This window comes from Synchiropus splendidus, chromosome 16, assembly GCF_027744825.2.
Source record: "Synchiropus splendidus isolate RoL2022-P1 chromosome 16, RoL_Sspl_1.0, whole genome shotgun sequence".
Taxonomy (NCBI): domain Eukaryota; kingdom Metazoa; phylum Chordata; class Actinopteri; order Syngnathiformes; family Callionymidae; genus Synchiropus; species Synchiropus splendidus.
The window spans coordinates 14,050,358-14,077,738 of record NC_071349.1 but is presented as its reverse complement, the minus strand read 5'-3'; the positions used below and the strand labels follow the sequence as shown (position 1 = coordinate 14,077,738).

The window sequence follows — 27,381 nt, the reverse complement described above, 5'->3', positions numbered from 1 at the left end:
CCATCAAGACATCAGAATGTCAGCAGTAAAGGGAGTCTGTTGTGTTCATATAGAGGAGGAGTCTGTGCTGATCAGACTAAATCCAGATGCGCAGAGGGTTTCTAAACATCACAATGCTCACCGTCTGCTTGTGTTTGTTCATTGGTAATCAAGTTTAACAACCAGTTTGTTCTGCTGCAGACTTGCTTCACTCATCCATCTGTATCTTCCACAGGTGTTGGTCTGGGTGTGGAGGTCCACCAAAGTCCACCACAACTCTTGTTGAAAGTGGGGGAGGAAGCCCAGCTGGTCTGCAGCCATCAAACTGGACACTACAGGGTGATGCAGTGGTATCAACAGCCCCTGGGAGAGTCGGCACTCAAACGCATCGGCCAGTTGTCTTACGAGAAACAATATGAAGAGCTGTTTAAAGATCACTTTCGTTTCAGCGGTGATCTGAATGGAAACTCTGACAAGAATGCCTCCATGTTCATCACTGACGTTAAGGCACCACAGCACAGTGCAGTTTACTACTGTGCAGCGAGCTATGCACAACGATCACAAACGCTCCCTCACATGTTCAATAACACACTTGGAGCTCACAGTAGACCCCTCCCCTTCTTTGTTGGGATCATGTTAGTCACTTGATGTCTTCGTCACTTCAACCTATTCAAACCAGTCGTGTCTCGCAGTCGGTACCAGTGACGACAGTGTCACATTAGGGGTCGTAGTAAAATGATCTCACTAACCTTCTTCAGCTTTTTGACAGGTAATGAAACCACATATATTTACATTGATCTGAGTTGCAGCTATAAAACGTGACTCACAGTCAAGAGACACTGAGGTATGTGTTGTTGTGTTCAGGTGCTTGTCTGAGCCTGGAGGTCCGTCAGACTCCTGAAGAAATCCTCATAAAACCTGGAGGCCGAGTCGAGATGGTCTGCCAACACAGCAGAACCTACTACAGACAGATGCTCTGGTACAAGTACTCCACTGAGAACAACCTCATGGATCTGATTGGAAACCTTTATAATGGGAACACCAGGATGGAGGAGCCGTTAGGTCGAGATTTTAAAATATCAGGAGATCTCAGTGGAAATACAGCAAAGAAGAGCACTCTGGTTATAGAAGATGCCGGACTGAAACACAGTGCTATTTACTTCTGTGCAGCCAGAGAAGCACTGTGACAAAAATCAGCTCTCAACTTCACAAAAACTCTGAGATGTTTTAATGTTTTATCGCCACATTAATTGAGAGCAGCTTCCTTTACACCTGTGTCTGTGGTTTTATTGAAGACTAAAACATGAACCTCAGATGCTTCATCAAATTACATGCATGAGACGACAATATATGAGAAAATAAGTTTGAGAAAAAATGTCTTTGCCTTGAAAATAACTGTTATGTTATGACTAAAAATACGAATACATACAGGAAGAAAGAGTGGAGGAAAACATATCAAGTAAATATATAGATTCAATTGTAAAACATTTCAAATCACAAATAAAAGAAAAGACACATCAAAACACTTAATGCCTCCTGTCTGAACATGTTTGGTTTCTCATATGAATATGATGGTGGTCAGATATTTAGAACAAACAGTAATGATAAACGGTAATGACGCGTTCTGAAAACTGCCATTTGGTCATGTGACCACGCTTTTAATCTGAAGGCTCACGGAGCTCCACAAACACATCTACATCATGATTGTTCAGAGCCTGTGTTTGCTGGTCCTCCTCCACTCTGGTGTGTGAAAATCTGATCATCTTCAGGTTCATGAAGATAAAAGGTGAAAGATTTAACTTGTTTTCTGTTCTGCAGGTTTCAGCGTCACTGTTCTCCAGTCAGAGGATCAAGTGAGTCGTACTGGAGACTCAGTGAAGTTCAATTGCAGTTTGGGATCAGGGTACAAAATGGACCGTTACTACATGTACTGGTACAGACAAACTGTCGGTGGAGATCAACTGCATTACCTTATGGATGAAACTGACCGAAAGAAGGGTAATCTGGATTCTACTCTTGATGGTGACAAGAACAGTTGGACTCTCCAGATCAGTCCTGTGACCCTCGAAGACAGTGCCACCTACTACTGTGCAGCTAGACACAGTCACACAAACCAACCACACAGTCTGACAAATATCAAACCAACTCTCACAACGTCACGGGTTCAGTTGTACACATCCAATTGTCTTCACTGGTACCAGTGGTGGCTGGGGAAAAACAAATCAGGGGGAGGCTGAGCCAGTTCAAAACATCTCAGTATGTATACAAAAGCTAAAAAGTATTTATTCATTGTCACATAGTTTAATATTACTCTACATATCGAGTGTTCGTAACTGTAGTATTTCCAGCTATAGATTAATAATAATTTTGCCATTGCCCACATTCAAAAAGTAGCCACAACACACAAGCTTTAGCCCCTCTTGGCCGGAAAACAAGCTCAAGTATATAAAAAGAGCAGATGAAAATGTTTTATTGCCAGTCTAATTGTGAACAAACTGATGAATATCATACGCTTCAGCAAAGAACCTCCATGAGGAGAGAAAATATGTGTGACTAAAAATGTTATGTAAAAATATATAGCTTCAAACTTGTACAATTGAAATCACTAAACAATAGGAAAGACAAGATTAATGTTGACATAAAACACGATTGATGCCTCCAGTTTTGACATATTTGGTTTCACATACAAATCTAGTGGGGGTCAGAAATGGAGAACAAACAGTAAATTATAAACTGTTATGACCCAATCCGGAAGCCACATTGACACATTTGCATTTGGTCACGTGACCACACGGTTTTAATCTGAGAGCACATCTGCAGCTCCACAGACACATCATGATCGTTCAGAGCCTGTGTTTGCTGGTCCTCCTCCACTCTGGTGTGTGAACATCTGATCGTCCTCAAGTTCATGAAGCTAAAAGGTGAAAGATTGAACTTGTTTTCTGTTCTGCAGGTTTCAGCGCCACTGTTATCCAGTCGGAGGATCAAGTGAGTCGTTCTGAAGACTCAGTGAAGTTCAAGTGCAGCTTAGGTTCGGAGTATAGTATGAACAGTTACGTCATGTACTGGTACCGACAATTCATCCCTGGAGATCAACTGCACTACCTTGTGCATGAATATAACCTAAAGAATGGAACCATGGTTTCTGTTCTTGATGGTGACAAGAACAGTTGGACTCTCCAGATCAGTTCAGCGACCCCCAAAGACAGTGCCACCTACTACTGTGCAGCTAGACACACAGTCAGACAAAGCAACCACACAGTTTGACAAATATCAAACCAACTCTCACAAAGTCACAGGTTCAGTGGCACACATCCAATTGACTAACGCTTCACTGGTACCAGTGGCGGCTGGTGAAAAACAAATCCTTGGGATCTGAGCCAGTTTTACAATGAAAACTTCTCAGTATATTTACTGCAATTCAACATAAAGGACAGCAAAAAATGTATTTATTCATTGTCACATAGTTTAATATTACTCTACATTTATGTCACATTGAGTGTTTGGAACTGTAGTATCTCCAGCTATAGATTAATAATAATATAACATGATGAAATTTGGCCAATGCTCACATTGAAATAGCAGTCATAAGACAAGTTGTGCCTGTATAACAAACTCAAGTTTATAAAAAGAGCAGACGAAAATGTTTTTATCATCACTTTAATCGTGAACAAACTGTTGAATATCACGTTTCAGCAAATTACCTCCATAAGAAGACAAAATAAGCGCAACTAAAAATGGTATGTAAAAACATTTAGTTTCAATCTTTTAACGTTTGAAATCACTACAGAAAAGAAAAGACAAGACTATTGTTAACATGAAACACTATTGATGCCTTCAGTCAAAACGCATTTGGTTTCTCACATAAATCTAGTGGGGGTCAGAAATGGTGAGCAAGCAGCAAATGATAAACTTATGATGCAATCCGAAAGCCACACTGATATGCACGTTTGGTCATGTGACCACATGGTTTTAATCTGAGGGCTCATGTGCAGCTACACAGACACATCATGATCGTTCAGAGCCTGTGCTTGCTGGTCCTCCTCCACTCTGGTGTGTGAAAATCTGATCATCTTCAGGTTCATGAAGATAAAAGGTGAAAGATTGAACTTGTTTCTGTTCTGCAGGTTTCAGCGTCACTGTTCTCCAGTCAGAGGATCAAGTGAGTCGTTCTGGAGATACAGTGACGATCCAGTGCCGCGTGGGTGCAGAGTACAGAATGAACGATTGTTACATGTACCGGTACCGTCAAACCGTCCCTGGAGCTCAACTGCACTACCTTGTGTATGAAGATGACCGAAATAATGGAAACATGGTTGGTGTTCTTGATGCTAACAAGAACAGTTGGACTCTTCAGATCAATACAGTGACCCTCAAAGACAGTGCCACCTACTTCTGTGCAGCGAGACACAGTCACACAAACCAACCACACAGTCTGACAAATATCAAACCAAAGTCACTGGCCCACATCCAATGATGTGACACAGGTTCAAGCTGTTCACACAAATCAACATATGCAGCCGACTGTGGCCAACTGGATTCATCCAACAACAGCTCTTCTCTGTAGGACTGCTGACTGGGAAACTGGAAAATGTTTTGATAGCACGTATAATGCAGAGTTCCAGCTATCGAATATAACCAACTATTCTAAAACACAGAAACAGTTAAACACTATATGCAGACTTTTGGCCGCATTTTACTTTGACACAATATTGCATCATAACTTGTTGGTGAAGGCTTGGTGAGCTGGCAACTGATGGCAGATGATCTCACTGGATAATTACCATGGTCCAGTACAAAAGTGATAAAGCCTGTGAGATGTTAGTTCAACAGACTCTTTCGGGGAAACTGAGGGGTAAGAGAAGAAGACGGTAGATTTGGAAATTGATCTGCATCATTCGATAAGAAGGAGGGATAAAAGGTCATGTGACGTCACTAAATATAAACAAACCCTCCTGTTATTTCCGCTTCAAATTACAGTTTGTTTACTAAACCTTCTGAGAAATAGCAGCAGATACTGAAGCTTTAAGTCACCAAGCAAAGAGATGTCACAGATGTGGAAGCTGATATGGTGGGATAGAAGACAAAAAGCACCACAACTTTTTGTGTGATGGCATTTCACTGTGTGAGCTGGGTACCACGGTGATACAAACTCACAGAGGAGCTGTACAAAAACCTCCTCCCACTGAGAACCAAAGAAGAAGAACTGCTGACTGACAAGGACTGACTTTGGACAAGGAAAAAGCACTTATGGGTAAGTCTCAGTGTCCTGATCTTGCCAAAAAAACAGTGTATTTTAGGAAAAAAACTGACTGAACCTTATTTCTCGAATATTTAAAAAGCACGTCCTGCTTTTAAAGTAAACTCAAGGGAATCAAGTGTAGAGTTTTAAGATAAGCGAGGGAAACTGTGACTGGCAGGAGGTACCGGTATACTTTGGAAGTGTTACCAGACTGACAGTTTTGGGTAAGTATTACATTTTTATGTGTCAAATACTAAGAATATAGTCTCTTAAAATGCTCGTTGTGAACTCATGTCTAAAAAAAGCGAAGTAGTCTGATATTCAGTGCTGGACACTGTGACTCACCCAATGAAGCTTACTTCAGAAGATGAACCACATTGACAGTTCTGTTGAAAAATGACATGATTCATATGCACAATGCTTTAGAGGTATGCAACTTGATATAAATGTGGAGACAAGACAAAGCAGACAGAAAACAGTCCTGGTAAAACAACCCCTGGGGTTTAGTGTTCAGTGTTCAAACACTGTGACTATGATGAAGCATATTTCGGACAAGGAACCCGACTGACAGTTTTGGGTAAATATGTCACATTCTCTTTTGCAATTCTCAAAATTATCTATGTTGCTGTATCTAAAATTAAGTCCAACATAATATATAATTTACTTTATCAACACAAAGTAAAGCAAATGGTTTAAGATTGTTTCATAAATGATGGTGAAAATAATTTTGTAAGGGGTCGAAAGTTTGTTTTTAGAGAACATAAGAGGAAAGTAGTAAAGAACACAGAAATAAATTGAAAGAAGCAGAATATTCTGAAAAAAAAAAACAGTTTAGGCATATTTCAGGATATTTTTCTGAATAAATGCAGTGAATTTTTGCAAAACAAACTACAAGAGTTTGCGGCTCAGTATGAGGCCACTGTGATACCTACAGAGAGGTTTACTTTGGAAAAGGAACCAAGCTGACGGTGTTGGGTGAGTAAAATTACATTCACATATAACGCTAAATGGATTGTCACCTTTTAATCACTAAAAAGCTTGATTTTACATCAGTTTAAAATTTCTTTATATCACAAAGCAGTTACACACAAACTAAGTCAAAGGTTTTGATTGATATGTATTTGGGTGAAACGTGAACATGTTCTTTTGAGGGTCTCTGAGGCATTGATTCGATTGATTGAATTTGTATTTTTTGTTCAAACTAGAATGTATCATCTAATCAATAAGGCGTGTGGTCTACCTACCACCCCTGTGGTTAATCATTGACAAATGTGCATTTCAAATAATAAGAACTCATGAGTAAAGCAGATAAAAAGTGTGACAAAATAAATAACAAAATGACTAACATGGACAACAGTATTTTATAAGAAGCTTTGAGACTAACAAGAATATATTGACTCAAGGATACGAGTATCACTCCTGATACACATACATATATTAGAGTTTAAAAAGTTTCATAACTTTAAACTCCTCATGTGAGAAACATGAAAAATATTTTAACTTTATGCTTTTCTCATTAAACAACAAAGGGATGATTAGAAAGTACTGTGTACGTGCTATTTTTACCAATATGAGCCAATATTTCAAATAAAAATGTGATAAAAATCAAGTTAAAATTAATAACTTAAGAAAAATATACAGTGTTAATGAAGTATGAAAAAATAAATGAAAAGGATGAAAGTTTTTCTTCAAGTGTAAGTGCCATATACTATTTTAGAATAAGTACTGGTGGACACAAAGGACAATGAGAAAGTATTGTGAAAGATGATGAAACGTGAGCAAAAGAGACGTGAAATTTATAAGGACATTTTAATTTGCTTCAAACTAAAGTTAGAGAGACATTTAAAAAGAGCAGAGATTCTCAAACTTTCTATTGTTTTTTTCTTTTCATTTCACAGAAAATGGTATGACAGTCACTAAACCATCAGTCCAAGTGTTGAGGCCCTCAATAAACGAGTCTCGCATCAAATCAGACGAGCAGAGGCACGTGACGTTGGCGTGTGTGGCGTCCAATTTCTACCCTGATCACGTCAGTGTGACCTGGCTGATAGATGGAGAGACTGTCACCAGGGGGGTTTCTACTGACCCTAAAGCTGTGCGAGTCCCGCAGTACTACAGAATCACCAGCAGGCTGAGGGTTCCTGTTGAAGAATGGCTCACAGAGAAGAAGAAATTCATCTGCAGAGTGAGCTTCTTTGACGGAAAAGACACTGTCTATCCTGAAGACTCTGTTGAACGTGTTGAACCCACAGGTACATTTGGGAATCGCCAAACAGGTGTGATGAAGGAATATAGAGTGTGGTTGAGGAGTGGAGTGACGGTTGGGATCAGAAGAGACAGATGAGAAAATTCTATTCTAATTTATATATGTCTCTTTGACAGGTCAAGAGGTCAACATTAACACAGGTAAATACATTAACACACGTGGATGAGAAAATTAGATGTAATGTAATCTAATTATGTTTTGCCTGACAGGTGAAGAGGTCACCATAAGCAGAGGTAAATTCGTCTACACATGAGAAAATCAAATATAACTGTCTGATTTATGTATGTTCTCCCTGTCAGATGAAGACGTCACCATAAGCAGAGGTATATTTCGACATACAACACACAACCTTCCAACTCGTAACTGAACTGCTGACTAACACTAGTGTTTGACCTTCACACACAGAGGAATATTCCAGAATCACACAGATGGCCAAATTGTCGTACGTGGTCCTCATCTTCAAGAGCTGCGTGTACGCAGTCTTCATCGTGTTTCTGATGAGGAGGCTTCAGGTTGGTGGCCGACTCAACACGGCGGTATTGAACTGAATTATTACCTCACTGTCTTCCTGTATTTCTTTCAGCACTCTACTGGAAAAAATGCCAAATGATCAACTCTGGATGTAAATTAGCATTACAGCAACGGGAAGTTTTCAACATACGACCTAAAGCTCCACCTCACCAACCATGAGGATCACAGCTCTGTAGGATCATCACACACAAGTCATCAAATGTTGGAGCAATTTATTTTAAAATTATTTACCTGTTTAGTTTTCTTCTAATTTTAGCAAGATCCAAATATTAACCATATCTTGTACTTAACATCAACCAGAAAAATGTAAAATGAGAAGTGTTCAGTGTTTGTTTGTCAACATTTCCAAAATGTTTTCGGTGAAATGTTTGTGGAAATGCATTTTCATTTACACCATCCAAATATAATAATTGACCTTTTATGTGTGTTTCATTTGTATATACAGTACATATATTATACTGCATGATACTGAGTTGTGTATATATGTGTGTGTGTGTGTATTAATTGATTAAAAACTTTGCTTAAACTCCTGACTTTTTTTTCCTTTTTGCATATAGCAGCCTGGAACTGCCAGTCAGATGAGGATCACATGATCACTTGATATTAGCACATGATCATCACATTATTATCTCACACACACAGTAGTCTATGGACAGTAGCAGACGCTCTTCAAGGATGCCGTCTATTAGCAAAACATTGACTTTTTGGCGACACTTTTCAATTCAAAACTGCCACAAAGTACAAACATGATACTTCATATGGAGATTGTTACACAACCAGAGACATTTTGATGTCAAATTTATCAGTTTATAAGGCAATACTAGGAAGAAATGCTTTCAGGTGGCACCTTTCACAAGAGCACATGACACTGATCCCAAAAAAGAGGTTCCTGCAACATCGCATATGAGGCCAGGGGAAATGTAAACTTTGACTGTATGCATTTTCCACTGAATTATAACAAATGATGCACCACTTCAATAGAAATCTGATTATACCCACAATTATATCGGAATACAACTGCTCCATAAAAGCCAAACAGATCGCCACTAAATTCATCCAAATGATGACTTTGTACAGGCCTTCTTCCTGGTACATGCAAAAACAGTAATATATATATTCAACATTTTCAAAAAAATAAATCAACGTGTTCTCTACTTGGCATTGCTTAAAACGTTAAAACAAAATTGAGCACATGCCTCCCCTACATGAATCTCTTCCTGCTACGTAGAGGTATCTATGTATTTGCTATTTTACCGTCTATGTACATGTTATGTTGCTATTTAATTTCATCAATCAGTCGAAGGACTGCTTCACTCAACACATACTTCATTGCTGAAATGTTATTTCCTGCAATGCAAGTTTGGAAAATATGTTTGTGTGTCAACACACAAGCGGCTGGAAAGTTGGTTCAAGTTTCTCAAGCAAAGGTTTTGCTTCTCAGAAACAGTGAAGCGGAGGTGAGAGCAACAGAGCAGAGGATGTGGTCACAGTGCAGCCAGAACAGCAACTTCTGAGCTGAGAAATGAGATCTATGTTCACCACAAGCACGGAGCTGCAGACAGCACCTGTCAGTCTGCGAAAACAATGTCTGGCCTTCAACAACAAACAGTGGAGATGCCTCACCAACTATTTAGAACAACTCATCATTCATTCATTCACAATGTAAGGTTAGAGCTACAATACTTCTTCCAAATACTGCAATTAAAATTGCAGTAAAACCTAGATAATATATATTTAAATTCACATTAATGAGGACATGTTGCCAATAGATAGTAAGTGTACAAGGCTACAGACAGCACCTGCTGATTATTATTATCTGTAACTGCTGTAACTGGCTGAAGTGGCACCATTATATTACAAAAAGGAAACAACTGGACAGCAAGGTAGTTTCGTCATGTTTAAATAACTGGAAAATGGACGTGGATACAAGCGGGACGCATCACTAGTTGACGCCACCTGGTCCCCTACTTTACGTCTTTGTAGTAGCAGTAGTTTTGTTTTGTGCATACACTGCATTCTTTAACTAAGTGAAAGGTGGGTGGATTTCACATCTCACCTGGATGACAGGTTTCATCGAAGGGAGCTTGTTCTTCTCATCGTAGTCACAAGATGGCGCCTGCCGAACGAAAACTATTCGTTTCGAAAAGTTCATTTAACGATTCGTCGAGAGTTCATTTAATTCTCACGGCGTCGCAACCTTAAGCGCCCTGTTCGAATCTTCAAAACGTTTGAAGAAAAACACCTTAACTCGTTATTTGCCCAGGACGTTGACTTGTGCGTATAAAATGTTTCTTAAAAGAAATGGCTAGCTATCACGGTCGCGAGCTTGTCAACGGGTCACGTGTCTCTAAGGTGGTGACGTCATGCGATCGGGGTTTTAAAGTTTAAAATATGAATACTGAATTAAACGTAATTGTTAGCGATAGCAATGTTAACACTGAACCATCAAGATTGTGGGTACAAGTATGTATGTTTTTTAACAAAATAACATTTATTTTAGCAAAATAGGTACATAAAAATAAAAGATACAAGCCACAGATTTAGGAATAAACCTTTGTTGTTAAAACAGTCCAGTAACACCAATAGTAGTCTCTAAAAACAGAGATCATGATTGTTGTGAGAAATAACTTAACAGCAACAGAACATCTGCATATTTTAGCAGCAACATTATAAAACCACTTGACACCTTTGAGTTTAAAAAAAGCACATAATGTACTTCATGGAAGAGAAATTCCCTTTTAGTTGCACATTTGGGTGGCAGCAGGCTTGGTTCATTGGTCTTCCACACTCCAGAGTTCGAACTTCGAACTGGGTCTTTCAGCCATACTGAATGTACCGAGTGGTTCTCCGTGAATGTCGAGCACAGCTGGCACAACAAAAGCTAGAATAGTACAAGTTGGAGCAAAGTCGGGCGTAAACGATAAGCTCGCAGTTGGCGAGATCAGGCTGGTCCACACAGTCTGGAGGTATATCTGTGCCTGGAACAAGAGGACAAGAACATCAGTTTAGGAATGACACTGTGTAGCGCTGGCAGGGAGGAGACTCTATGGACCATGATGTCTGCTGATTATATAGTGAGAAGGACGAGAAGGTGAAGAAGAAACTAGAGAAGTGGAGGTGAACAGTGAAGATGCAGGGATCAGAGGTAGAGAAGTTCAAGAATCAGGAGTCAATCAGGGTCATCTGTGACTAAAGAGTAGCATCTTGAGTGCAGGAGAAGCTTTATGGGACAGAGGCTATAACTCAAAGAAAGGAAGCTGAGTATCACCCCTCTACTCACCTGGATGCTCATGTTGGGTGACTCTCACTTCAGCCGTGGCGCTCACAGAGTAGATACCTGTATAAGCGTTGCAGGTGTAGGTGCCTTCATCAGTTCTCCTCACATTACGCAGCACCAGACTTCCATCCGAGGACAGCAGGATGTTTAGACCATCTGGACGCACAGGGATGCCGTTTCTGCCCACAGAATCATAGCTCTTACATTTGTTTGTTCTTGGTTTTCCTTACAAGAACCTACTAAAATACTGACCTCAAATGAATTTACTTCGAAAAATGACGATAGCACTATATTATGATATCCAGGAAGTGTCTCTTTACCTGGACCAGCCGATGTTAACGTTGTCTCCTGAAACCACACATGGCAGCAGAGCGGTGCTCCCCTCAGTGACCTGGATGTTATTTGGGGCAGTGGTGATCTTCAAGTCTGCTGAAATAAAATGTAATGCACAGACAATCATACACACGATTAATATTTTCCCTAATTTAATTTTCATTTAATTTTGTTGACCAAGACATCAGGCAACGTTAGCTAAATCCAGTCTCAGAAGACTATGCCTCCCCCTTTTGGTGGTTATTGCACACGACAGAATGAGTACTTCATTGTACGTTACGTTTCGTTGTCTTTGTTTATAATTCAGTAGAATTTGAAATAAATTCTCCCAAAGCAATATTTAAAAAAACAGAATTATACATACAGATTTCAAAAACGGACAAAATAAATGTCTTCATTTTTTTAGACTTCTGCTGTTAAATATAAATAAAATAAATATATAAATATAAAATACTTCATATGTATTTTAAGTAAATCAAATGATTGAGTATTTCGTCTTATCGTGAGACGGACATTTTATAAATCACTCGGGAAAATTGAGGTTCCAAGTCAGAGACAGCGCTGTTAAAAAACCCAAATATTGTCAACAATGTAGAGATTAGGTTATATAAGAAAAATGTGAAAATATAAAAATACTTATTTATATACATATACACGTGCATACACCCATATAATATAATACAATTTAATATGACATATATTCCATACTTTATTTCCTTTTTTCATGTACCTGTATGCTTACCTTGAACTCTGAGTTGTAGCATTCTTTGCTCCACCTGCTGGCGAGAAGACGCAGTGCACGTGTACGCACCAGTGTCCGCTGAGGTCAGCGGGCTGATCGTAAGCGTGCCGTCTGACTGCTGGACAATTCTGCAACAGAGAAATCAGCTGAGCTAACAGCCAGCTCCAGACACAACAAGCTTAACCGTGATTCACCTGGCATCGCTGATGAGACGTCCGTCTTTGGTCCACTGAATGTTGACAAACTGCAGAGCGGCACGGGGAAGGACGGTGCAGAGGAGCCTGGCTGTTTGACCTGAACGCATCTCAAGTGAAGATGATCCTGAACGTTCGATACTGAACCTGGAAGGGACGAGAACATAAGACGTTTTTTCACACTGCAAGGGCTGATTTGTGTTACTGTTCTTCTCACCTGGTATAGGAGCCATCTTCGGGTGGTGGGTAGGTAGGAGTCAGCCTCTGCGTTCCCTCTGCAGATTGAACACAGAGTGAGTGGACTCACGTGCCACAGACTAATTGGGGTTGTAGTCGGTCAAATTAACAAAGTGACTGAGTCCAGACCCAGTTAACACAACACAGCATTGTGGTGGGTTTTCAACTATGAACTCACCAGTGACTGACAGGTAAATATAGCGGTGGTCTCTCTCTCGCTCTCGAGAAGCAACACACAGGAACCAACCAGAGTCGGCCTTATTCAGAGGACCAACCAGCAAGGACCCATTGGGCTGGTGATGATACCTTTTGCAGATTTCAGATCCACACATGACTGACATGACTGGCGAGTGCAACATGTATCAGGTGATACTGAAACAATCTAATGGACCAGGAAAGGTGGCACTGACCTGGGACTGGACAGAGCCACGCTGTCTTTTCTCCACTCCACGATGACGGTGGACGACGGGGGAGGACTGACTCTGCAGGGCAGCACTGCCGTCTGTCCGACGAGAGCTTCCACGGTCTCTGGGTCCGACTTGTCGATGGTCACCCCGCCCAAGGTGAAGCTGAGAGGATGTTGGTGCCAGGAAAGAAGAAAGTGAGATGATGATTACCATTACTTCACGCCTCACTCACTTTGTTCCTTTCTCGCTCAGGTTTTCGTCTCTTGGAAAAAAATGTTTTGTTTTTTTTTTGTAAAATACTTTTGCCTTCTTTATTTTCCTCGTATATTCACCATTAAATTAAACAGCATAAATCATTCACTGTTGGTTCTGTGCACAATTTTCTTTACTCTATCATTTTCTTTCCCAAAAAATTGGATAATCTTTAAATAATAAGTATATAAAATGAAGTAATATGCAATCAAATAATCCCCATTTGAAGACATCATGGTATACACTTATTTACATGATATCTTAATGAGGTGGAGGTGGGACTGCACCAAGGCTGAGCTCGAGCTCCCCTTCTTTTTTGCCATGGTGATGGACAGGTTGACAGATGAGGTTGGACGGTGATGTTTGCAGAAGACATTGTGATCTGTGGTGAGAGCAGGGAGCAAGTGGAAGACAAGCTAGAGAGATGGAGGTATGCCTTAGAAAGGAGAGGAATGAAGGTTCGCCGCAGTAAGACGGAATACATGTGTGTGAATGAGAGGGACCCAAGTGGACATGTTAAGTTACAGGATACAGAGATAAAGAAGGTGGGGGATTTTTATTTTTAGTACTTAGGCTCAACTGTCCAAGGTGATGGAGACTGTGAGAAAGTGGTGAAGAAGCGGGTGCAGACAGGATGAATATTGGAGAAAAGTGTCAGGGGTGACGGAGGCCAAAGAGGAGATTTATGGACGTGGTGAAGGAGGACATGAGATTTGTAGGTTTGAGAGAAGAGGAAGCAGAGTATAGAGTGAGATGGAGGTAGAAGCCGAAATACAAAGAAGAAGAAGATTCTTCCACTATGTCTCAGACTTGATGCCTCCACAGTCTTAGAAATCTTAGAAATGTTTGAAGTGTGACCACAAGACCAATGTTTTGTGAGATATTTATTGAAAAGAATCTGTAACAACTATTGTCCTTAAAATCACAAATTGGAAGTGGAATTATTTCAATGTTACTTAAAAAATAGTGTCACATGACCACAAGATAAATAGTAATGACGCATGGTGAGGATCATATAATGTTCTATCATGCTCAGCCGCTCTGTTTACTCACTCCATCAGTGAGTTATGCAAATCCATCTGGAACACTACTGCCACCTGCTGCCCAACAGACTTGATTGCTAGCAATGATATTTCAAAATAGAATTATATAGATAAATATTATGATGAATAGTATTATTACTTTGATAAAAGTAATTATCAATTCAAATAGATATTGATATTGGTCTTCAAAAAATATATAATTTCAATGTTAACTAGTGGCTTGAACGCTTTCCTGGCTTTTAAACTGATTTATTTACACATGGTTTTATTAAATAATAATTCTATATCCATCTATTTATTTAATTTTCATGAAATACTATCTTACCATCTGTATAAAATATTGTCCAGCCTTGATCATCATATTTAAATTATGCTAAATATTGCATTTCATTTGAGGAGCACACTATTTGTCATCACCTTTATTAGACAGACAAAAAAATAGGAGAGATAAAAGAGGGACATTCAGAACACAAAAACAGTTGAGAATACATAGAAAAAAAATAGAATAAAACCAGAAAATGAATACATTTAATGAGACAGCTGCAGAAGGTTTCCCAAATAGTGCTGAGAGACACAATATTCCAACACACAGAACCAACACCGACAGCATCACAGTGGAACCTTTATTAGTTTGACTTATGTTGACACAGTGAGGTAGCAGACACCAGAGAGGCGACAGACAGAGAGGAGTCCCACGAAGATCACACCACAAGAGATGATAGCCAAGTTTAAGAGGAAGGAAGCAAGGTGGCATTTCACAACATGTAAAAGTAGTACATGAAGAGGACAGACACTGCATGAGAGGCACTTGTTCAGGAGGCACTTTATGACATGAGGTTGACTAACACACACATGTATTAGAATTGAAGTAGTTATCAAGTATTCAGGAGCAAAAACATGAATGTGTGACAGATTGTGTCATGGTTCTAAAATAGACACTGACATGAGGTACGATGCTGTTCAATTCCATACATCTGTTATTTTTATTATTATTATTTATTTTTTTATATTCAGTTTTGCATATTTTTAAACATGTATTCTGTCTCTGAAGGGAACTTAATATGTTCACTTAATTACCTACGTAATTATTATTTTATTATTGATTACTTAACCTCCATTACAAATGTTTATTTTTGTATTTTAATGTTTAAAATTGTTCATTTGTTTTATTTTTCTTTTTTTAAAAAAGAAGAAGAACTACATGCTAACTTACATTTGGTACATACACTCATGCGATACTCCCCTTATTTAACACAAAAGTAATACATAATAATTGCAGTTTAAATGAGAGTTGACAGTATTTGTCAGCTGTGGTTTGAACCTTCTCTGGGTCTTACCTCGCCGCCGGGCCGCTGTGCTGAGCAGCAGAACCAGACGATGGTCGTCGGTTACGCATATACACTCTGCCGTTGTGAGCGTGTGAGGCGGCGCTAGTGGCCTGTCTCCCGGACGGTCTGGAGCCGCCCCGCACGGTGAAAATCCTCCCCATGTTACGAGAGCCGCTGGTCCGTCCCGGAGGTGGAGGCCTGCTGGCGGTCGGCGCTAGTGCCGTCACCTCGCACGCTCGCTGGCACTCCGTTTGCGTCATGAAGTTGTTGCTGTTTCCGTGGCAACCGCCGTACCAGAAGTGGGCGCACTTGGAGCTTAGGACGTCATAGTGGTAGCGACCTGTCCAGCTGCTGCAGGAGCCGGCCGCCCGGGGCAGCGAGCAGAGGGAGCGCTCAACTGCAGGAGCAGATAGCCACGTTCACTCATTCAACTTCAATTATTACAGCAGTGTCTTTAGAGGCTAAATAAGAAGTATGGCTTCCTGTAGATCCTGAGCCAGGTCTTAGAAACGTAAACACCAAGCTAGTTTCCAGGAGGCATGAGAGAACTCCTCAGTAAAGTATTGTTTTCACGCATGAAGCTCTTACTGTGGTTGGGTGGATTGGGGCAGCCCTCCCCGTTGGGTCCCCCAGCAGGTGTAGTTCGGTCATAACAGCAGCCGTAGGTGGTGGCGCGGCACTGAACAGCATTCTCACTAGGAAGAGTCGGAGTAACCTGAGGGGTCAGGTGTGCATTAGTCAGGTAGTAGGATTGGGGCTTCAAGTAATGAAGCATGTGCTTCTAGGTCCTCACAGTGGGTGCAGGGGCCACATTTTCAGGGCATCCCTCGTTGTTAGGACCCTGAGCAGCTGTCAGTCCATCTCTGCAGCAGCCGAAACTGCGAACAAAACATAACACGCTTACACAGGAGATCTATTTAGAGCCAAACCTGAGGGCCATGTCAGCAAAAACCTCCAGCGCCGTAATTTGTGGTCGAGTCTGAAGCAAAACAATCAAGAGGTTGTCGGCCAGACCGCAGAGTAATGAGGGGTTGCTGTACCTGCTTTGGCTGCAGGACGGCGGGGCTGCAGTGGGTGGTGGAGTCTGCGGACAACCCAGACTCTGAGGCCCTGCGGCTGAGGTGCGTCCGTCTGGGCAGCAGCCATAGTGAGACTGGCTGCAGTGGAGGGTTGGAGAGAAGCTCGGGTTGTTCTGGACTTGGTTGGTCTGGCTGTGATGCGCCGACTGTGGCTGTTGGCCTGAAAATACATGACACTTGAAGAGAATTCCACATTACCTGTCTCTTAATCAGTCTGTTTTTGTCTAAAATAACCTAATAAATATTTATATGTTGTCGCTGTGCAAATGGTTTCATTTACATCCTTGCAAAAATGGAAGAAGTTATTTTATTTAATGCAGTTATCTAAGCTCATATTATTAATGTTTGCTCCTGGATTGAATTTCTTTTTGCCTCAGCGTTCATCTGTCAGGCAGACTATAACAAAAACAGACCACCATTAGACTGTCAATGATATCAATGGTATTTTAATAATAAATATAAACAAATTATAGCAATAAAATAAATGTAGGACAATAACAAAAAAAATATTCTCATATGGTTGGGAATTAGCAGCTTGGTGGAGGTCTCCACTCTCAAGTAAGCTAGTGCTTTTCTAGTGACTCAAATTATGATTTCATAGTTATTTGAATGATTTTTCCAGTTTATTTAAAGTTAAACTGTGGCCTTAGTATTAATATTTTACTTGTAAATTAAGAACATACAAAACGAGAAGGGTAGTGTCACAGCCAAGACCTCCAATAAGCCTTTTATTTGGATACGTACTGGCTTATTTTTTAATTCATATTGTCTTTAGTTAATTTAGTTCACGTGAAATCCCCTGAGTGCAATTAGTAAAACCGACAGCAGGTGGCAGTAGCGCTAAGGAATTCCTATAACACAACCATTGCAGAGATGAAGAAGAGGATCAAGCAAATGAGAAAAAACATGCACAAATCCACAGTTAGTCACCATGTGAGTCACGTGAAAGTAGGTTAGATTGTATGGTGCGTTTTACTTGGTTAAAATGGCCGATTTCTGTCTCTTTTAATTGGACATGTCACCAGATAAAGCTTTTGTCTCACTGAAATTCAGTAGTGGGATCTTTAGAAGGTTTTTAAATAACATCACTTCTAAGTTTCCTCACTCACAACCAGACCAGAAAATTCCTCTAAAATATGTCTGTCCGTTTTTGAGTTATTCTGTACATTTTTAAGTCAAACGAATGGTAAATGGAACAGAATGTCATATCAATAATAAGACACATTCAGTGAAAGTGTAAAACAGTTCAAGCATTTTCTGCATTCTTTGTTGCTGGGGAACACATGACAGGCAGGCGGCAGTCAGCACTGGCACACATCGCTGGTTTAGAAGTATTTTAATCAGAGGACAATGCGGCTAGATTGCTAAAAACATGTCAATCAAGCGGATAATTGGTGCTGGGAGCGGACGTGGATGAGGCTTTAGGGGAGGAGTCTTATCAGCAGAGAGGGATCTCAGTGATGTCACAAAAAAGGCTGCACCTGCTGCTGATGTTTTCTAAGCGTAGGAGTTTGTAGTCATACTCGGAAATAACATTCTCATGGAGCAGTGTGAGAGTGTGTGTCACATACTGTCGAAATATGAGATGAAGGGGGGGGGCTTTATATACAGAGGAGGAAGGGAATATTGACAGGAAACTGTGCTGATGTAATTCCCCCTGAACTCATGATCTTTGTTGTGAGGCAGACATCAAGTAATTATCATGCATTAGTGACGGACTTTCTTTAAGGTGTGGTGGAGAGAGGTTTGTACACGCCTGCTGGCTCTACCCCCTCCAACATTTTACAACACCTCAGTTCACAGTTTACACAACAGGACCAGAGATTAAGAAAAACCCGATGAGTCACTAAAGATTATTCCAAGGAATAATATCATTATGATTCTGGAAATTAAATATAGCTCTGAGGTAAACTATTTTTTTTCCAGGATAACATTGCTCACAAGTAAAAACAAGGATGAAACTTGCAATAAATTGTGTTTCAAATAATTCTTTTGAGGAATCAAACCTGTGTTGTTGCCTGGGATGAACGGCAAGAAGACGGTGTGCGTGTTGTCATGGCCTCTGGGATCCTGAACACTGGGAACAACTATGAAGAGAGCAGGAAATGGCTTTGTTGAGTGGCCCTGAATGATGATGTAATATTTTTGAGCTGAAGCGTACCCTGTGGACTGTAACATGGCTGGCGGTTGCATCGCTCCATAGTGGAGGGCTTGGGGTGGGAGTCACACTGATCCACTGGGTACAAGTTCCTCTCCTGGTCCGCGCAGATCACCTGACGCTCTCGCAGGCCGGAGCCACAGCTCCTGGAGCACTGGTAGGAGATCGGAGCGTTAAAAGTTTAATATACATCCAAGAATATTTTGCTGCTTACCAGACCCCAGTCCCCAACGTGCCAGCTGATCCGCTTGGGGCAGGCGGACACCTCGCAGGGCTGGACGACAGGCGGACGGAGTAAAGCGCTGCAAGACATTTCATCCAATCTCATTCCTCCAGAGCCCACACAGGTGACCTCTCGGGTCTGCTGTCCCGCTCCGCAGGTCGCAGAGCACTGCAGAGAGAGAGCGTCATAGAATTAGAACAGGACAGGAGAAAGTAGCGCCCCCTAGTGACTCCAGGAGCAATGGTCTCACCTGGCTCCAGGAGGTCACACGATACTCTGTGCATTTGTGCATGTTGCACGTCTGCAGAGAAGGCGGGGCTTCAGCATAGGCCGCACAAACAGAGTCTTCAACCACGCGAGGCCCCGAAACATCGTGGGAAACGCACTGCACGCTTCGCACCTGAGATCCCCCGCCACAGGTGACCGAACAAGGGTTCCACTCACCTGTTCTCCAGCTGGGGAACACCAACAGATATCAGCACATTATTCGCTTAAAACAATGAAGCAAAAATTCTATTGAAGATATTTTATTTGCTTCTTTACATTTAACTCTTGAATGAATATAAATTTAGACTTGTCTTTTTCAATTGAATGAAAACTAAATATGGCATTAAAACAGAAAGAAAACAATGCAACAAACTTATTATAAAAAAAGAATGATCTTATGAGGATATTTATTTAAAGCTTTAGTTTTTCTACCATTATTGTGATTATAAAGCTGAATATTGAACTCAAGTAAAGAAATGTATATTTAATAAAAGGAAAACTACACTTTAAAACAAATTCCAATAAATAAAAAGGGGAATGTTATCATTGGTAAAGATCTCAGAGCAGCATCAAGCATCAAACACATGCCAGTGAGCCAGTGAGCGTAGCTCCCAAATATTTACCGCCTCAGCACAGTTGCCGCTCAGCTGTAAACAAAAGCGAAGAGCCCCAGCGTGGTGACCCCTGACCTTTGCACACCTCACAGCGACAAACAGCTACGCTAATGGACAGAGAGTTTGCTAAAGCAGCCAGGCAGCGGCAAAGCTCAGGGATCAGGGGCCACTCTGATGGGAATTAAAGGTGCAGTCTGTATTTTCAGCGGTCTGAGAGACACATCACTAAATTTATGAAAGTTTTTTGTGGATATTACAACTGTTAAGTTAAGTCATGATATGCAAAAAGAAGATAGTTCCAACAATATGTTTCAAGGCTTTTAATTGGCAGTGAGTTTGGAAGATCACTGAGCTCAGCAGTTGCCTTTTAATTCCTTGTTGTACAAAACTTCAATGAAAGTCAAACACATTGGTGGGTGTCATTATTCACAGGGACTTTTCCTGATTCACACATATACATATACATAATATTTCAATGAATATGAAGTTAAATTAATGAAATGAATTAATTAAACTGAGTTTTTTTGTTTTTTTTAGAGCTAAGTCGAGAGGAGAACTGGGTTATATTCTTTCAGTGCACTTCTAGAGAAACAATGACTCACACCCCATGTGTGTTTGCGATCATCCTCACTACAGTGTGACTACAGACCCCCAGATTACCTGAATATCAATGCATTGGGTCTTTCTGAGGGTCTCCACTGCTGAGGTGGATACAGGTACACCATCCTTACACAGTGATAACATATCAACAACTGTCACATAACTGACGACCTTGGGTGAATATTTGAGCAAACATAAATGACATCATTTTTCATTCATACAGAAAGTGAAAATTTAGTTGAATAGCACTGAGATGATCGGAAAACTGGAATATAAACCAAATACTGACACTGTAATAGACAAAAAAAGTTGAATAGTAAAATAACAGTTTCAACATGGCCAATGTTTTGAATGTCAGAATAGATAAATAAATGCCAATTAATATGTGCATTATAAGTCAACAGAAATGTGCAAGAACAAATACACACAACACAATTCAATGAACTGCTTTGGGGGAAATAGTGTAAAAAAAGAAACGTAAAAATAAATGTCAGTCAACAGGGGCATATTATAATATTCTAATGACATTATAAGATTAATAAATCTATTTGTATACTTTCTAGGCACAAGATTATTGGAAATATTGCCACATACTAATACTGTCAGAAGAATCACATTAAACCTAGACAGAACTTGTTTGTTATGATGGTGCTGTACCTGCGGATCTGAGGGCAGGGGTGAGGATTGCATGTCCTGTTGCTCTCAGGACGTGGCAGTGAAGCGCAGAGGTAGTCGGGGTAGGCTTCGGTATCAATGGTGCAGAAGATGAGCCGAGTCTGGGAGCCTAGTAACAGACGAGAGCATGAACAAGTGAAGTCACATGGCGCTAGAACACGGGACAAACCTGATCCACAGTCACGGCTGCAGGCAGACCATGAGCCATAGCTCCAGTAGTAGCCCTCCCTGGAGCGCCCATTGGGGAGGTAATACTCCACCTCAACTCCCTGGTTTGGTTCCTGGCTGATCAGCTGGAAACATGAGTAAAAACAAGATTTAGATCTCAAAATATTTGTCCTAACATTAACTGTATTATGTGTTAAAGTTAGCTATTAGTGTTGACCGTAACCCTAACTATGCTGCAGTAGAAGACATGGAGTGTTGTTCATGACTGTACCTCGATCACGAGTGGCTCAGTGGTGGGTCCCCGGCCGATGATTGTTTCAGGGATGTTCTCACCTTCAGCCCCACGCTGGTAGTACAGCACAGTGCCAGCGATTGGAGTTGACCTTGAGAACTCAATCACCCAGTGGCCATTGAGGTAGTACTCGCCGCGCAGGTTCTTGACGGCTGAAAGCAGAGCAAAGGCTTTTCATTATTTTTTTTATTAATTAAAAAAAAGTCATATCATTGAAATGGCATTAATGTCTCATAATTATCCGTACTTGTTGCTTGTCACTCCCAACTTACCCAGGTAGTTTCGCGTGGCCACGGTCTCTCTGATGCTGATAGTCGTGGCTCCCACGGGGATGATGAACATACGGTTGTAGCCTGTGACGCAGAAAATATGAGAAATATAAAGAGCTTCTGATCCAGAATTATTTTCAACGGCCAAAATAATGCGTCTGAAAAGTGAATCCAAGCCTCATACCAGTCGGCATGTCACGGACAGAGAAGGTTTTCTTCACGCGTGAGCAGGACTGTCCGTCGCCACCACACTTCAGGCAGGGGTCTTCCTTCTGAGAGGACTCCAGCGTGTCGTCACAGCCGAGCCGCTGCGAACAAACAAGACTGTGACACCGCTTCAGCCAAACTCCTAACACGCAGCCGCTCATTTTGGTTTGAGGTTTTCCTGCCGGCAGCCACCGACATCCACAAAAACCTCTCATGTGTGTCGACTTGTTTAAACCTTCAAGGAGAAGAATAGCAAGCAGAAAGGTCTACGATCACGATGACATAACAATCGAGGGAACAAAGCGTGTCTCCAAAAGCGGAGTCATTTCAGCAGCCAGCAACAGTCTGCTGCTTCTTCTCTTCTTTCTGTGCAAGAACAGAGTGAGCTTTGTGCGTCAACTGTCCTCAGGCCCGTGGATGAAAACATCACTTCAGAGGTTAATAGACGAAGCGCTTCAAGAGGAGAAGGTTAGTTGGTCGCTGAGCATAATGTAACAGTATGACATGGTCACATCCTTGAAGGCAAAACATCCTATACTCTACACTTAATACTATTTCCTGAAACGTCCACATCTGTAAACATGGTTTACCTTGCAGACTCCAGCCACACAAACATCCCTCCGTCCCGGGTGACACGGCGTCCCGTCAGCCACAGCGCTGCGGTGGCGATAGAAAAAGTTCTCCCCTCTGGGTATACAGTTCAGCTCACACGGATTCTCCGCTGCCAGACGATCATTATATCGACAGTTAGTTCATTTACATTGGCATAGTCACAGGTTTCTCACCTCCATAATAAGGAAGCCACTTGTAGCGTTTGCCCTGGAAGTCTGTCCCGTCGAACTGGGCGCACTGCTGCTCCCGGAAGTCTTTGGCTCCTGCTGGACAGTCCTGCAACCACCAGTGGCTGTTACTTTCCCAATTCATCAGGCTAAGGTTCATCATTCATCTTCTCAAACATGACGTGACATTAGACCTGAGAGTTGCAGGTGCGGTAGGACTTATCTGGTCCCACACAGTTGTGTCCACCATCAGTCCTGAAAATAGACAGGGGACACATTAAACCACATGTGCCAAGTGTGGCCCACATGTGTGCCCATATTTACATGGCCCTCATGAGCAAAAAAAATTAGCTTTTATGCAGTAGGTGCGAGGAGTAACACTAACTAAAAGCAAACACAACAAATGAAAAAGAAGGAAAAAAACACACGGTGATGCCATGACAATGAACCCGCACTACAACAAGCACAGATTTTACAAGGCGCTGTGAGCGGGTGGCTGTTTTCGCTTCCCTCATTGAAGAAAGCAGCTGCCCTCGGGCCGAAACACAAGACACGCTCCTGTCAACACGCCAAAACTGAAACTAAAACATGTCCCGACAGTGATTCACGGCGAGGAACTTCAGGTGAAGCAGCCGCCCATTGTGCAATTTCAAACAGCAAAAACAAGCTGCTGCAGGGAGAGAGAGGTTTATGAGACAGAGATGAAGACAGTGGGAGAGTCTGAGCTGCCTCCTCTGCTACACTGATAAAGTAGTGAGCTTAAAGAGAGTGAACAGAGGCAGGTTGAAGATCCTCTAACTTCAAAACAGGAAATGCTGTCATCTATCTTGGGCATACATTCAATCGAGGTTAAAAGGGTTCTTTGGACTGTCTGGAAAGTACTGTCTACTCAACTCAAGGCGCAGTCATGCTTCAACTGAGTTAAAGAAAACAGAAATAAAATTGAGCAAATGAATCTGAAAAAGTTTGGGGTACACTTACAAGACTCAACAGGTATAAAACTTAGGCGTTAAAACAAACAGTGACTTGAGAGATGTGCAGAGCTTTGTACGTACGACATGTTTCTCCACCATCATGATGGTTAAATAATGATCTTTGAGATTAAAGTAAATCTGATAGATGTCTCCATATTTCCTATATTAAAACCATCTCATCCTAGTGACTTTTAAAAAAAATGTCATCTTCGTCTTCTTATCATATGAGTACTATATCATTTAGACGTTATTTATATCAGTAAGCTGCAACAATTCTTTTGAAAAAAGGTCTTTTCTATTGCAACACAGGATTACCTTTAAAATGATGATTCCATGTGCATAACCACAGTATTCCACTGCTTCATTTCAACACACTCGAACACACTTTAATTAAAACATGCTGACGGCTGACTTACTCACAGAGCGCACTGACTTGTCGAGAACCAACATTAGATTCAGAGCAGCTCGACAGAACACCAACCTTCAAACTCAAACAGCAGGAGTATTTTTTTTATGTTCCGTTTATTCCTACCTTTCACATGAACGGAGCAGGTATCTGAAAAATGTTTAAACATGTTCCTCAACTTTGTGCCCTTTGATTAAACACTCGCCTAAGGTTGTTGGTTTTGAAATTGCCCAGCACGACTGAGTAAGACTGTGGAAATGGAATCAATGGAAGTGACTCATTAAAGACAAGCTGAAACAAAACGAATCAGTTTTTTTAGACCGCAGAATGAGATCCAAGCCGGACCACCGGTGAAGTCACCTGTGATTTAACAGGTAAATAGCAGTCACTGGAACTTGAGTCAACAGGGCAGCAGTAGCAGTTTGATTATAACCATTAAAATAAAAGCCACTTCAGCCGGTCTCCCATTAGAAAGGTCAGCGATGCAGTGACCTCAAAAGAATTCATGTATTTGACTGTTACCTGTGAGAGACGCAGCGTCTGGTTCTCATTGTGATGCCACCACCACAGCTGCGACTGCATTCTCCATAAGGGCCCCATGGCTCCCAGTAATCCAGGCCAGGCGACTGCTAACAAACAAAAAAACTTGTTCTGTTTCATGCTCATTGTGAATCTAATACAGAACCAGGCATTGAGGAAATTTCCCTATTAGCGTACGTCGACATTCTTTATGTCAGAAATATGAGTTTAATTTGTCTCTTAAAAGTGGATGCATAAGTTTAATGAAATTCATTTACCATGGACACTGGAGAGTAAGAAAGATGCAAGACGAGCAGGAGAAGCATCACCATGGCTCCCTAAACCAGGAAGAGAAGACAGTCATCGGGACGAATGAAAGCAAGTTACTGCAGCGAAGATAAGAAATACAAGAGCTATAAAAACCAATCCTGATGCCAAAAACAAGCGTGAAGAGTGATTTGTGATGTTTTGAAGAGAGCTGTAATGATTTAGACGGAAAACACAAAAAGACTCAGACTTAGTTTTCATCATGAGTTGTAGATGCTGCTCCATTGCTGAATAACTCAAACATTAGAATAGTGATGACTCATCATACCTGGTGTTACAAATAGCTGTGATTATAAAAATATATTCGATTTGAACTCCAAATTAAGCTACTAAGTTTGATTTCTAAAGTTTAATTCAATGTATTTCGTCCCAAACAAATCACAAAAAGGAATTTCAATCACAATTCAATAAACATTAACAGGTGTTCAGTTTACTTTCACGTAACAAGTAAGTGGTAAAAATAATCCTAGATATTGAATGTAATTATTTTTCGTCCACATTTATTCTAAAATAACAGTTCGCTAACAAACGTACCTTAATTGATCACGTGATATACAGAATATTACCATTTGTTTGGAGCAAGTAAGTAGTTTATTCATACTAATTTAATCATGTAAGAATGACACTGAAAACATATAGATACGATTTTAATACTTAAAATATACTCAGTCTCTGAAGAGTAAATTCAGTCAACATAGACGATAAAATGTTCCTACTAAATGTTTCCCCTGGAATAATATCACTAGTAAGTAGTTCCGCTTCCACAACACAAAAGTTTCTAGTTGTAAAACTTTGTCAGTAAAATCAAGTCATGAAGCTAGGAAGCCATCAGACGCCTTACCATCCTCCGGTGGTTCTGTCCTGAAGAAGCAGGAGGACCTTCGCTCAAAAGAACCGAGTCAGCTTCAGTGTGAGAGATGCGACTGTGCAGAACCGCGTCAAGCCGGACTCTTTTGTCTCTCCCTCCCCTCCTTCTCCGTCCCTCTTTCTCCGCCTTGTATCCAACAGGAAGCCGCAGGGAGGAGAGAAAGTCCGGCTCGGTCCTCCTCCGCACAGACGTCGCTCTCGGACCTGGACCGCTGTCGAACCCGGAGTCTGTAATTTAAAGCAACAACTCATCCTAGGTGTGTTTAAACCTGTCCATCACTATGTGCCTGAGTCCAGATGTTTGGAAGAGTTCATGAGGAAATTCACACCATTTCCGAGGTTGTGTTGTTGCGACCATCATTTGTTGGTAGAATATTATGCATTTTAAATCGAGTGTTAATGAAAATTACTTCAACAAAAATCTGATGCTTACATATACATGTATTACTATTTTTAGGCAATATATTTTGAGGATAAACTGCCTTTAAAATGATCTCACATCCTTAAAAATTCGATTATCCATTATGTCGACAAACGGTTATCTTGTTAGTGTAATACTAACTTAAAATATTGCCCATATGAATGTAAAATATCAATTCTAAATCGAATGTTAATGTCTGAGCAAATACTTCATCACCTAAAAAGATCAGTGTCCTCAGCAGTCTTCTTGTACTTGAGGTTTCCCACTCACCTGAACGCACCACAACATAACAACGTTTCGGCTGCTATTCAGTTATAAATGTGTTTATGGTTGCTATTTTTACGCAAGATCTGACCACATCTGTTTCCAACCTTCAGACAAGGAGGGAGATTCTGCCAAAACAGATGACTTCAAAATTTAGTCTGGAACCCCGCTCCATAGCCAACCAGCCAAAATAAAGACCGTAAGTACCTTCACTCATGGAGTTGTTTTCACCGTTTGTGATGAACTTTTTTGGATTGAAAGCCAAAATAACCGATTTTAGTATGAGCGTCTGCATTTCGGGAATCATATTTTCATTCCAATTTGTCTTTTATTAACGTTTCATTTCTTTTTTTCTCTACCTTTTCACCCAAAATAAACGTTCCTTCCACTTTGAGCTTGGTTCAGACGACGAGTACATTTTATTAAACACTAGATGTGACT

At 40.9% G+C, this 27,381-nt stretch overlaps 3 protein-coding genes across 10 annotated transcripts in view; 1 reads left to right on the top strand and 2 right to left on the bottom strand.

Annotated features, from left to right (window-relative positions):
- ccdc177 (coiled-coil domain containing 177) overlaps positions 1-10,314 on the bottom strand; it is a 94,846-nt gene extending 84,532 nt beyond the window's left edge. For all 3 annotated transcript variants that reach the window (XM_053845545.1, XM_053845546.1, XM_053845544.1), the window contains exon 1: positions 10,075-10,314. The gene's annotated coding sequence lies outside the window, so the exon portion shown is untranslated. The remainder of the gene's footprint in view (positions 1-10,074) is intronic.
- Positions 650-8,540, top strand: LOC128747073 (M1-specific T cell receptor beta chain-like). The gene is made up of 14 exons (XM_053844621.1): positions 650-748; positions 844-1,162; positions 1,649-1,722; positions 1,798-1,977; positions 2,933-2,967; positions 3,975-4,032; positions 4,107-4,294; positions 5,364-5,445; positions 7,120-7,473; positions 7,604-7,627; positions 7,697-7,720; positions 7,787-7,810; positions 7,893-7,999; positions 8,071-8,540. The coding sequence occupies exons 1-14, from the start codon at positions 715-717 to the stop codon at positions 8,095-8,097; spliced, it is 1,530 nt and encodes a 509-aa protein (XP_053700596.1). The 5' UTR covers positions 650-714; the 3' UTR covers positions 8,098-8,540.
- Positions 10,315-10,542: 228 nt separating the features above from the next.
- Positions 10,543-26,463, bottom strand: paplna (papilin a, proteoglycan-like sulfated glycoprotein). 6 transcript variants are annotated; one of them, XM_053846026.1, is made up of 28 exons: positions 26,230-26,463; positions 25,340-25,399; positions 25,065-25,171; positions 23,357-23,417; positions 23,169-23,271; positions 22,974-23,104; positions 22,361-22,484; positions 22,180-22,260; positions 21,887-22,059; positions 21,617-21,740; positions 21,430-21,556; positions 20,833-20,898; positions 19,542-19,746; positions 19,283-19,459; positions 19,072-19,222; positions 18,917-18,997; positions 16,872-17,070; positions 16,625-16,709; positions 16,420-16,546; positions 15,841-16,228; positions 13,212-13,370; positions 12,980-13,107; positions 12,782-12,839; positions 12,565-12,711; positions 12,359-12,498; positions 11,616-11,721; positions 11,299-11,474; positions 10,543-10,996 (listed from the first exon to the last, which is right to left on the bottom strand). In XM_053846026.1, exons 1-28 carry the CDS (start codon positions 26,230-26,232, stop codon positions 10,836-10,838), a joined length of 3,648 nt encoding a protein of 1,215 aa, XP_053702001.1. In that variant the 5' UTR covers positions 26,233-26,463; the 3' UTR covers positions 10,543-10,835. The 6 variants fall into 6 exon arrangements, 5 of the variants coding, with proteins under 5 accessions (XP_053702001.1, XP_053702002.1, XP_053702003.1 ...); XM_053846027.1 differs by having other exon boundaries at positions 11,616-11,724; positions 12,371-12,498; XM_053846028.1 differs by having other exon boundaries at positions 12,371-12,498.
- Between the last annotated feature and the right edge of the window lie 918 nt (positions 26,464-27,381).

What these genes read in the sequence shown, in the direction of transcription:
- paplna (XM_053846026.1), bottom strand. An exon ending in ATGTGGCCCCTGCACCCACT is followed by an intron (nt 16,547 to 16,624) that starts GTGAGGACCTAG and finishes CTGACCCCTCAG; the next exon opens with GTTACTCCGACTCTTCCTAG. An exon ending in GAAGATGGCTCCTATACCAG is followed by an intron (nt 12,712 to 12,781) that starts GTGAGAAGAACA and finishes CGTCCCTTCCAG; the next exon opens with GTTCAGTATCGAACGTTCAG.
- LOC128747073 (XM_053844621.1), top strand. Translation starts at nt 715, where the DNA reads ATGATCTCACTAACCTTCTTCAGCTTTTTGACAG. An exon ending in TACCAGACTGACAGTTTTGG is followed by an intron (nt 5,446 to 7,119) that starts GTAAGTATTACA and finishes TTCATTTCACAG; the next exon opens with AAAATGGTATGACAGTCACT. An exon ending in TGAACGTGTTGAACCCACAG is followed by an intron (nt 7,474 to 7,603) that starts GTACATTTGGGA and finishes TCTCTTTGACAG; the next exon opens with GTCAAGAGGTCAACATTAAC.